At 48.5% G+C, this 11,357-nt stretch overlaps 1 protein-coding gene across 1 annotated transcript; it reads right to left on the bottom strand.

Annotated features, from left to right (window-relative positions):
- Window positions 1-674: 674 nt before the first annotated feature.
- On the bottom strand, window positions 675-8,200 carry GRXCR2 (glutaredoxin and cysteine rich domain containing 2). Its single transcript, XM_064161688.1, has 3 exons — window positions 7,856-8,200; window positions 4,722-4,937; window positions 675-2,691 (listed from the first exon to the last, which is right to left on the bottom strand). Exons 1-3 carry the CDS (start codon window positions 8,198-8,200, stop codon window positions 2,512-2,514), a joined length of 741 nt encoding a protein of 246 aa, XP_064017758.1. The 3' UTR covers window positions 675-2,511.
- Window positions 8,201-11,357: the final 3,157 nt, after the last annotated feature.

The following is an 11,357-nucleotide window of genomic DNA, read 5'->3' on the forward strand; positions in this document are numbered from 1 at the left end:
TCACAAGAGGAAGCATGGAATGGTTTGGGTTGGAAAAGCCCTCCAGGATCACAGAGTCCAGCCATCAACCCAACACCACCATGGCCATTAAACCAGGTTCCCAAGTGCCATGTCCACATGTTTCTTGAACACCTTCAGGGACAATGCTGCCCAGGGAGGCTGTGGAGTCCCCATCCCTGGAGGAGTTCAAGAAAGCTGTGGACATGGCACTTGGGGACAGGGTGCAGTGGACATGGTGGTGTTCAGTCAGTGGTTGGACTCAATGATCCTGAAGGGCTTTTCCAACTGAAACATTCCATGATTCTAAGATGTTTTTTCCACTGAGGGTGGTAAGACCCTGGCCCAGGTTGCCCAGAGAGGTGAGAGGTGCCCCATGGAACCATTCTAGGTCATGTAGCCTGTGACTCTGAGCAGCTTGCTTTATTTGCAGATGTCTCTGCTGAATGCAGGGGGTTGGACTAAATTTAGATGTCTCTTCCACCCCCAAAGCATTCTCTAAGGTCAGTGTTGGCTGCTCTGGCCAAGTCACTCCTCAGACCACACCTAGCTCTGCAAGCTGGGCCCAGAAATGACGGAGCAAGAGCCTTTAGTTGACACCGAGTAAGAGCAGTGACATGGTTAATAGCAACCCATGCCCCAAACAGCAGCCTCAGCTTTAGGAAAGCCCAAACCTCTTTTCCATGTGAAACAGGCTAGCATTTATTGGGTAAATCAAACCAGTGCATTGCCAACAACAAAATGAGTGCACCTGAAGTGGGGGGAGCAAACCCAGCCAGCACTGCTCTGAGCACGGTCCTCAGAAGCCACCCCTGATGCTGCACATGGGCAAGCCCTGCAGTGCCCAGGCCTCTGAGGTTCCAGACTCAGAGAAGAACACAGCTCCTCACTGTGCCCTGCTGGGAGGAGCAGAAACAGCTGACACAGCCAGCAGCAGCAGCAAGAGTGGTTGAGAAACACAATAATTGCCCAAACCCAATAAATATTGATTTTATAAACGCAGCTTTGCCTCCAGTTCTATCATAAACAAGAAACTATCAGGCAACATTACTCCACCTGCTTGCTTGTTTCTAATCTTAAGCCAGAAAATGTTGAAACAAGCCCAGCTGTGAGATGGAGGAAGTTAAATCTGGGGGAAGAAATCCACTTGACCGCGATTTCTGATTTGTGAGGGCTCATCTCCCTCCCCAGTGAATATCCCAAGGACCTTGTTTGTTTTTGTCACAGAATCTGATAGGATAAATGAAACCAATTAAGTATCTCCTGCAGATTTATGTGCTTGGGCTTTTTTGTTTGTTTGTTAAAAAGAGCAACAGCAAAACCCCAAACCAGCCTGAGCCCAGTACCCACTGAACGATTCGATAGGAGACGTTTCTGACCATTGAAGTATTGCAGAGAAATCTCACAACCTATCACAGGGAAACAGAAACTCAGCCATTAATTACTCAGTCCAGGTCTGCAACTTCAACATGAGGCACCCCTGAGCAGCCTCTTCACTCAGAGTCTCAGAGGCAACATGCAGATGAAGGCTGCACTAACATGATTTGTGAGTATTAGAAGTCAATGCTTTGGGTGGAAAAAAAACCCCCCACCATTTCCCCTGTCTGTTTCCACCTCTGGAGGCCCCTCCATGTTCTGTGCCACCAGTGGCAGCCAGCAAAGATCCCACATCATTGCTTCACCTCAGCTAATTAGAGTTTACCTACTGCAGATTACAACATGGGATTAATATTAGGCAACAAAAGTTCTGCTCAGCACCAGCCTGATCCTGAAAAGTGCTGAGTGTGGGACAGGGGAATTTTAGTTCAGCAGCTCCTCGTAAGCAGGCTGAAAACTTAATAACTTCTGTTTGTAATAATGAATTACTGTACAGTTTTACAGCTCCAAAAAGGTTTGCAAAAAGGTTTCCATTTCTTCCCCTAAATCATCCCCCAAAGGAGTCTCTGTGTCCACAAGAGCGGGTGCCAGAGTCTGTGTAGTCTCCAGGAGCTGCCTGTGACACTGCGGGGCCAGCACGGAGTTAACTGCAGAAGACAGAGCCAGTTAAAACCCATCAGCAAGTCCAGACCTAGGGGAGGTATTTGTCATGCAGACAGACTTTACACCCACACATTACCAACACGACCCAACAGCACCAATTTCTGCTGCTTTTAGTGATGGTACTCAAGTGCCCAGTGTGGCAGGACCCGGCTGTGCCAGGCGCTAAGGTGCTGACTGAGGGGCAGAGCCGGAGGATTCCAGCCGAGACATGGGTTGCAGCTCCTTCGCTTCTGAATGCTGATGTTTCCTCCGGTGCCAGGAGGTCCCTGGTGCCTCTGCAGCTAGCTGGGTCTGGGCTGACCCAAAGCAAAACTGCAGTGGACGAGGGGACTGCTGCAGTGTTCACATTTAGGTGCCTCTCCCATCTTTTAAACATTTGTCCTGGTGTCCAGGCTGCTCAAAAGTGAATAACTCCACGTTTGCAACAAACCATCCCGGTGGTGCCTGTAGCCTGCAGCAGGGGGATGGCTCTGGTCAGGCAGCACAGATCTGGCAGGGCTGCAGCCCACTTTCATTGCAAGCTGGGCACCGCAGAGCCCGGTAGGACTCTCTGAACCTGTTTGCCAGCATTGAAAACTTGCTGCCATGGCACAGTGAGCATGGGGCACAGCCTGACCCCTTACACTGGGAGCAGCCACCTCCAGCAGGTCTGGCCTGAAAGAGAGACCATGAAAACAGATCCATTAGTAGGTATCAGACACCAGAATGAAGAATGCACCTGAAAGTGGGCAGCTCTGGTCTTTGGAGTAGTTATTGTTCCCACTGTGCCCCTCTGCCAGTATCCCATTCTCTACAGCATGATAATTAAGAAAGAAGCTCCTGTATATTTGGGGACAATTTGTGGATCCTTCTAAAAAATGAGAAGTTCATAGATTCATAGAATGGTTTGGGTTGAAAGAGACCTCTAAGATCAACAAGTTCCAACCCCTCCTGCCATGGACAGGAACTCCTCTCACTAGACCAGGTTGCTCAAGCAATCAGCCTTGGACACCTCCAGGGTGGGGGGGCATCCACAACCTTCCTGAGCAACTTGTTCCAGTGTGTTCTCACCCTCACTGGAAAAAAATTCTTCCTAATATCTGGTCTAAATCTGCCCTCCTCCAGCTTCAAGAAGTTAATCTGACCAAGCTTCTATCACAAACTTCCAGCTTCTCTGCTGCAAGGGACTACACAGCTCCACCCATCCATCTTCTCAGCTCTGAAGCCTGCTTGGAGCCACGCTTCATTTCTTCAAGCATTTCTCCTTGCTCTCCTCCTCTCATCACCAACACAAACAAGTTCTTTCAAGCTGTCCCCTTGTGTCTGCAACTCCCTCCCAGGGTGCCAGACAGACGCTTTCAAATCCCATCTTAAAATTCAGTGCTTCCACAGAGCCCAGATATGATTCCATATCTCCACCTGGAAGTGTGTAGCACAGTACAGGTGTCAGGTTCAGAGTCCTGCATCATTCCCACACAGTGATCAGTGCTTTACATGGCACCATGGAATGGGGTTTAACCGAGATGTGGGGAGCTGGCACCAGATGTGCTTCATATTGATGCCTGTTCATGAAGCACATCTGCTTATTGATGCTCCAAATTAATTGGTGCCTGCTTATTGGTGGTCCAAATTAACATCTCAGAAGAATTGCTGTCTTGAGGTTGTTCATCTTTAGATGAGTGTTCACAACACCAGTGGACAGAGAAGTCCAGAATTATTCTATGAATATGATTGATTTAAGACCTTTATGGCTTACTTTTAGTTCCCAAACATCAAGGAGAACAGAGATACTTTGCTGAGTTCTTCCAGGGTTCACAAACTTCTCTGGGGCAATGCTTTGCAGGAGGGTTCTCCTCTCCACCAGTGAGGGTGGCCAGAGGAAGGCACTCAATTACCTTACAGAGGTCCTTTTCCACATCTATCCCTTCAAAGGCCAGGAATAAGCTTTTGATGACTCAGGTAGGTGTCTGCTGGAGATGGGATGAATCTTGGCTTCTCATTTAAAGCAGTCTTTGTGAAAATCAAGTTTAGCTCAAAACTGTCAAAGGCCAAAATCCTTCTTCTGTTTCTTAAGGCTGTTTTCAGTTTCCATGAGGTCCTTGTGCAAGGGAGCTGTCAAGCTCCTGGTGCAGAAGGACCTGCACTCAGTATGGGCCAGTCCCAGAGCTACAAAACTGTCATGCTTTGTATTTACCCTGCACAGCAAGGCTCTGTCTGTGGCATCAAATTATGGCCAAGGTAATTGGAATTCTTACCAACAAAGACTAACCCCTGGGAAAACAAGTGGAAGGCACAGCTTCATTCCAGCTGATACTGAGATTGGAGCCTGGGGCAGTCTCAGCCACAAAGCAGCTGTGTTTAGCCTCCTGAGGCTGGAGAAACCCTAATGTGCTCCCACTCCCTCGGGACATGAGGATGACAGGTGGACCAAAGCCAAGATACATAAACATCCCTGATCTCCGGGGGAGGAATCAAGTGGGAGACATGAGCATCTGGAAGGAGAAGAGCCATCCCCAGAGCACCAACTGCAGAGTAGCCTTGAAAGACTTTCTCCTGAGAGGAGAGAGTAACAAAGCCATGCTTTTAAGCCAAGTTTAGTGAAGTGCCAGGTACTGACACAGGTGGGAACACTCAGTGCTCTGACCAGGACTGCGAGACTCAAAAGCTTCTGTGGGTGAAAAAAGGTAGTTTCCATTTTCTCTTACCTGCACATACTGGTTGCAGGCAGCCTTCGTGTCCACTTCTTTTTTATGTCCACCACCAAGCCTTTCTTTCCTTTCGTGGTACACGAAGGCCCAGTCACTCACTCCCTCAGTCTGGATGACTCTCCTCATCAGCTCTTTCTGGTCCATGGGTGCACGGATGATTTTCAGGTTGCTAGTGTAGATGATGATCTTGCCAAAATCTACAATTGGGGAAGCCTGCAGACGGATCTTATCAGTGTCTTGCCTGTATAAATACACTCTACAAACAATGAGCATCCCTGGGCTTCCAGTAGAACATCTCTTCTACCTGGTCATCTGCAGCTCAAGAGATCTCACCACCAGCACCACCCAGGGCACTGAGCAGAATGGGGTGGAGTAACAGCCCCAGTGGACCACCAGATCAAACCAAGACTTTGAGTCAAAGCTTAGAAGCTTTGCTTTCACAGCCTGGGTGGGGAAAGCTTTATGGGCTGTAAACTCTGATTCCAACCCATGTACAAGAAAAGGCAGAGTTCTAAGAACAGCAGCATTGGCACATGTGGAAAAGCAACCTCTGCTTTAGGGACTGCTCCCCAGTTCTTTGAAGGCTGACTAGTTGAAGGATGTGAAGGTAAGGAGGGGTTTTCATGGCTTTGTCCATCAGTTCCCCATGCTGGTGATCTGTGCAGCCTGTGCTGTTTTTTTTCCTCCAAGAAGAAGACTTGCCCTTGCCATTTATTAATGGAAAAAGGGTTAGATGATAAAGACACCTCGTAATCTAAACTAGCACTGAGGAGCCAGCCCACTTAACCACCTCTGAGCACACTTGGATTTATGTTATTTTCTAACAGCTTTGACACAGACAAACATTTCTGAGAGCAGCACTTTGCTCACCTGGTCCCTCTTGGCACCAGGTATCACATGGCAGTCACCACAGCCTATTGTCTTACACACTCTGCATAGTTTGCTCCTTTCAAGTGTCTGCATCAAGGAGTGATGCAAGGGGAGATGTTCTCCTAGGGAAATACCCTGTCAGAGTCACATCAGCTGAGGTGGCTGGTGGCTCTCCTGGGAATTGGGCATCTGATTTTCCATGGGGACAGTGGCAGAGAGGAAGGCAGGGAAGAACAGCTCCTTACCCTCTGTGTAAGGCTTTAAAAGCCTGACCTTTGTTAGAGATGTGGTGCCTCCAAATGCTAAATGTGCATTGATACAACAGAGCACTGGTACTGGACAGGTGATTACTCAACATATTTATGGTTGGGGAAAGCAGGGAACAGATGAGCCTTACCCAAGAGCACAGAACAAATTAACAGTGTGGATAAGATCCCATCAGTGCTGTCTGCAGGCAGCAGAGGCTCAGCACGGTTTGACATTTTCAGTTGCAATGGAAGTGCAGGGTGGAGAGCTCAGCTATCAAGCAGCAGAGTTTCCTGCACAGCTTTGATTAGCACCAAGAATGCAGAGATTTCAGTGCGTTCAAATCAAAGCCACAAAGAGCATTTTATGCTTCAAAGAACTTCAGCTTCTCTGCGAGTGCCAGAGGGACCTTCCTCATCTACCTGAAGACCACAACAGATGACAACACAACTTGGCATGGCAATGCTTGGTGTAGTGGAGTGACCTCACATCTCTGCCAGCAGCTGGGACACCACCACCAAGCAGAGCTGTGGAACCGGAGTGGGGGCTGGACAACAGGCTGCCTACACAAACTGCTCATCATCCAGTCTTAACTGGGCTGGAGGGAGCCATCTCCTAGGGAAGGCCTCATAATCTACTCAGCAAACCAGCTGGCCTCATATCATCTTCCTTTTTGTTATCTTTGAGCAGACTCATCTTGAGTTTCACAAGTCTGCCAGCTCTATCACATCACACAATCACTGAAGCTTAGAATACTTCACTTACTGCTTGGGTATCAGTGTTACTGACAGAGCCCTTGTGCCATCACTGTTATGAGTTGTTTAGTTGATAAAAACCTACCAGCAGCAAAAGGTACACAAATCTAACCTGACAGAGTAAGAAATGAGCAGAACTTGAGTTCATCAATTTAGCAGCTATCACACATGCACTGTCTTTTTTATTGGCATTAAAGAGACATTTCCATCAATGACATTGATTGAATGCTAACAAAATGTCAGCAAAACTAAGATGAGGGTTTCACAGTGGCCAAAAAGGAATTCTGAACTACCAGAGAATGAGGATGCCCCACTCCAAGGCTCACTAGTGCACTGCTAGTGGCACTAACCCTTCTGCCAGCTGAAGTCATGCAAGAAAATATCCACCTTCCATTTGGCTGCTTTAGGTGCATTAGGATTATCTATAGTCATAATATAGATTATATAGACACTTAGTGCCATGGTCTAGTTGATTGAATAGGGCTAGGTACTAGGTTGGACTGGATGAGCTTGAAGATCTCTTCCAACCTGGTTGATTCTATTTGTATATATGTGTGTAGATATTGATCTATGCAGAAACATCCTATCTTAGTCTACAAGATGTGCAGGTGCAAATAAACCAATGAAAATCATCACAGAATGTTAGGAGTTGGAAGAGAACCTTGAAGATATCTGGTCCAGTCCCCCTGCCAAAGCAGGATCACCTTGGACAGCTCACACAGAAAACCATCCAGGTGGGTTTGGAATCTCTCCGGAGAAAGAGATTCCACAACTTCTCTAGGCAACCTGTTCCAGGTTTCCAGCACCCTCACAGTAAAACAAGGTTCTCCTCATGTTGAAGTGGTAAATCCTGGTTTCCAGTTTGTGTCCATCGCTCTTTATCACTGGGCACCACTGAAAAGAGCCTGGCCCCTTCTTGACACCCATCCCTCAGATATTTATAGACAGTGATAAGATCCCTTCTCATCCTTTTTTCAAGGCTAAACAGCCATGAAGAAGATGGACCTCAGCAAGCAGGTGCATTTCACTTGCTGGCCACACTCCTGCAGGACATAAATCCTGCCACAGTAAGAGTACAGAATTGGTGGGATACAGGCTGAAGATTTACAGCCACCCTCTTAAAATCCTGGGAAGACAAAACTGGGCTTTACCTGAATGAGGCTCCAGCATGAGGCTCCCATTACCACATTAGTACAAAAACTCCTTGGCCTGAAGTTGGCTTCCAGATGGTTTGAGAGCCCCAGGTTGGGTATTACTCACCCTGCAGTGACTGTCCCCTGCCTGGCAGTTGCTGAGGAGAGGGGAGCTGCTGGCCAGGCTGTATTTCTTATCCTCCTTGAAGATGCTGATGCGCTGGGCAGTCATCTTGGTTGGTGGGTAGAACCTGCTCTCTGCCATCTCCCCAGCCCCACAGCAGCGGTCTGCCGGCTCGAAGCTGTGCCGGAGAAAGCGCCGAGTGCGCTCCTTGGCTGGGGGCTCCAGCTCCTGCCCATCCTCAAAGACCTGCTTCAGCACCCGGCCGCTGTAGGAGGAGGAGATTTTGAACCTGACTTTGCGGGGCCGCCCCTCCTGCCGCTGATTGAGTTTCTTCTGCTGCTCATCCATTATTAGGATTTCGAGCAGCAGGTCCTGGAGATCAACTCCAAGAGCTCTGCATCCAAAAGAAAACTCTGCCCTGCTTCTCTCAGCCACACAATGCATAATTCAAGGTTTGTAAGCAGTTGCTCTCATCTTACAGCAACAGTGACACCACCGTGTTAAATATTGATCCATCGTCACAAAGGAAAGGTCCTGGTTGTGAAACACAAGGCAGGGGCACAGGCTGGAGAAGAAGGGGACAGCAGATGGGTGGGCAGGCTGGCTCAGCACAAGGGGAAAGGAAAAGACTTAGCTTGGGAAGGGAAGGACTAAACAGGAAACTCTGCCCATGCTCTGAAACCATGGAAATGGTTTCTGCTCTCTGCTGTGATAAGAGTTACCCCAACTACACCATCCCAGCAGCTCTTCAATTATCTGACAAGGTGAGAAGTTAAAGACAAGTTCACAGAAAAGCAATCCTGCTTCACAAACAGCAAGTGTGAACAATTCCTCTTCCATTCTCATGCTGAAATCCTGCCAGAACAAAGCTCCTTTTCATTTTAATCCATGTGTCTTCCTCTACAGGTTGGAGGAGATCTAATTAAGATTTTCTCCTGAGCTTTCAATCCCCATTTGTAATTCTTGCTGCCTTTCAGGGTCTTTTGACCATTCTGGGTTTGCTTTTCAGTTTTAAGAGACAGTCACTTACTGAGATCCACAAAACCCAAGCCTCTGCTCATCTGCAGCTCCTCACACATGTCCAAGGCTCTCCTAAAGCACAGCTCTCCTGGTTTGGTCGTTTTCTGCCACAGGAGGCAAAGCAGAGGCTTGCAGAAGGGCACATGGCACCAGGCCACAGGCTGCCCTGGACATCAGCATTTAGCAGGTCTCTGCACAGCAGCAACCCTGAAAGGTGCTGGTCACAGCCAGCCCTGCTCAGCATCCAAGGGTCTTCAATTCCTGAACACACACAAACCTCCATCCATCCCAGCAGCAGAGAGTAGCGACCCTGCTACCTCCACACGACAGCCTGTCAGTTGACAGGGTGCTAGGTCACCTCATTTCAACTCTCCTGTTACCCAGAAAGGTTGAGACCAGATGATCCTTGTGGTCCCTTCCAACCTGGCATTCTCTGGTTCCTCAGAGTTATCCCCAAACCAACATCACACAGGTGTTGCTTTGCCACTCCTAAAGCAGGGTTTGTTCATGGTGCCCATCCCTGCTGCACACACCTGGAGCTGCTTCTTTGGCAGATAAATAAAATGAAGAGCCTGTTTAGTAAAAGGTATCACCAGGGTAGCTGCTGTCTGGGCTGCTTTCCCAGTGCTGACCAGTACCAAGCCCATGCAAAGAGGAGTTCCAATCTCTCTGCTTTCAAGTTTCAACACTTCAGTTGATTTCCACTCTTAAGTGCAGTGGAGATTCAGCTGAGCTGTCTGCCTCCATCCTGCCATGGTCAACTTCTTTCAGCTGAAAGCCTGCACATTTAAAGGTTAATGTTCTCAATAGATTAAATTATTATGGTTATTAAATGTTTGTTCCTGGAATCACAGAACCACAGAAGGGCTTGGGTAGGGAGGAAGGGATCTTGAAGTTCATCCAACCCTGCTGCCATGGGCAAAGACACCTTCCAGTAGACCAGGCTGCTTAAGCAACCAACCTGGCCTTGAACACTTCCAAGGAGGGAGCATTCACAACCTCCCTGGGCAACCTGCTTCAGCATCTCACTGCCCTCACTGTAAAGAGCTTCTTTCTAACACCCAGTCTAAGACTTCTTTCTAATGTTTGCATCCTAAGATGACAACTTAGAAGGAGATACACACACAGCACAGACCTCCCAGCCCATCAGCCCTCCCACGCCCAAAGCAGTTGCTCTGCTGGAAGCCTTGGCAGAAGCAGGTGCAGGAGATGTGTGCTCCACCAAGAGTACATGCATGAACATGCCTAGGTAAAGCCAGCCACTGAGGCGCCCTTTGCATTTCCAAAACACCATCACAGTGCCCCTGCCAGGCTCCTGGCCCATCTCCAACAGCAGGATCTCACTTTATGAAGAAACAACTCCAATTTGCATGAACCAAACTCAGCTCCTGTTGCCTTTGCCCAAGAAGCCTGATCCACCCCATTGTGTGAGTCAGGCCTCAGTGTCACTGCTTCTGCAGAGGCACAGCAGCAGCCTTGTTTGACACAAATCACACTCTGTAAGATACCTTAATTGGAGTTGTTCTTCTTTTGATTAAGGGAACAATCAAACAGGAAAGGAAGTTCAAAGTAGCAAGGAGAGAACAGGGCAGAAGCACAACTGCCACCACCTGTGCTTGAGATGAGCAACCTCTCATCCCCACAGTTACTTAGAGCTGCTGCCAAAGCACATCTACCCCAGCCCTGCAATTTCCACCTCAAAGCAACCACTTCCTCTGCAGCTATCAGCTGGAGTTGCCGTTTGGGCGCACAGCTCATGGCTGCCATCAGGGTGATGTTCAAAGTAGTCCTATGGCCACATATTCCCCATGAGAGCCCCAGGTCAGCATGCAGAGGATGCTGAGCAGGCTCACTGCAGAGGGCTTCCTCAGTAGGCTACATGCTTTACATTCCTGTTCAGAGAAACCTTGCAGAGACAAGATTTCTGAGCAGCCCTTCTGCCCTGCTCAGTGGTTCTGAACAACTCAGGCCAACCTCTTCCCACTAAACATACCAACAGGGACTTTCCAGGAGGAGTGGAAAACATTCCAAACATCTCCAAAGCTGTACCAGTTTCACTCCAGCTGAGAAGCACCACGCAGCGTTCTGAGGACTGGCAGACAGAAGATGGATGGGCTCTGAGAATTTCCAGCCCTGCCAGCACAGCACAGCATCATCCACAGTGCATTGGTGTCAGTGTGGGGTTAGCACCAAACTGCTAAGAACCCAACAATAATCATGTTGCATACAACAGTGAAATCGCTTGGTTTCATGATCTCAACCATCACTGCACTGTGCTTTACTCCAGATGCATTTCAATGCACCTGTCCCTCAAGCATGAGGCCTCTCTTCACCCTCCTGCCCATGTCAAGAGCCATGAAGAGATTGCTGCAGGGAGCTGAGTGATCTGCAGAGCAAAGACAGCCCTTGCCCTAAGGAGCACAACGTCTTGAGTTAGATCCAGTGCGACAAAGCAGGATATGTACAAAGAAGGGCAGAAGGAAGA

Source organism: Pogoniulus pusillus, chromosome 22 (genome assembly GCF_015220805.1).
Source record: "Pogoniulus pusillus isolate bPogPus1 chromosome 22, bPogPus1.pri, whole genome shotgun sequence".
NCBI classification, from domain to species: Eukaryota; Metazoa; Chordata; class Aves; order Piciformes; family Lybiidae; genus Pogoniulus; species Pogoniulus pusillus.

What these genes read in the sequence shown, in the direction of transcription:
- GRXCR2 (XM_064161688.1), bottom strand. Translation starts at nt 8,200, where the DNA reads ATGGATGAGCAGCAGAAGAAACTCAATCAGCGGCAGGAGGGGCGGCCC. An exon ending in CAGGGGACAGTCACTGCAGG is followed by an intron (nt 4,938 to 7,855) that starts GTGAGTAATACC and finishes ATCCGTCTGCAG; the next exon opens with GCTTCCCCAATTGTAGATTT. An exon ending in CCTGCAACCAGTATGTGCAG is followed by an intron (nt 2,692 to 4,721) that starts GTAAGAGAAAAT and finishes TCTCTCTTTCAG; the next exon opens with GCCAGACCTGCTGGAGGTGG.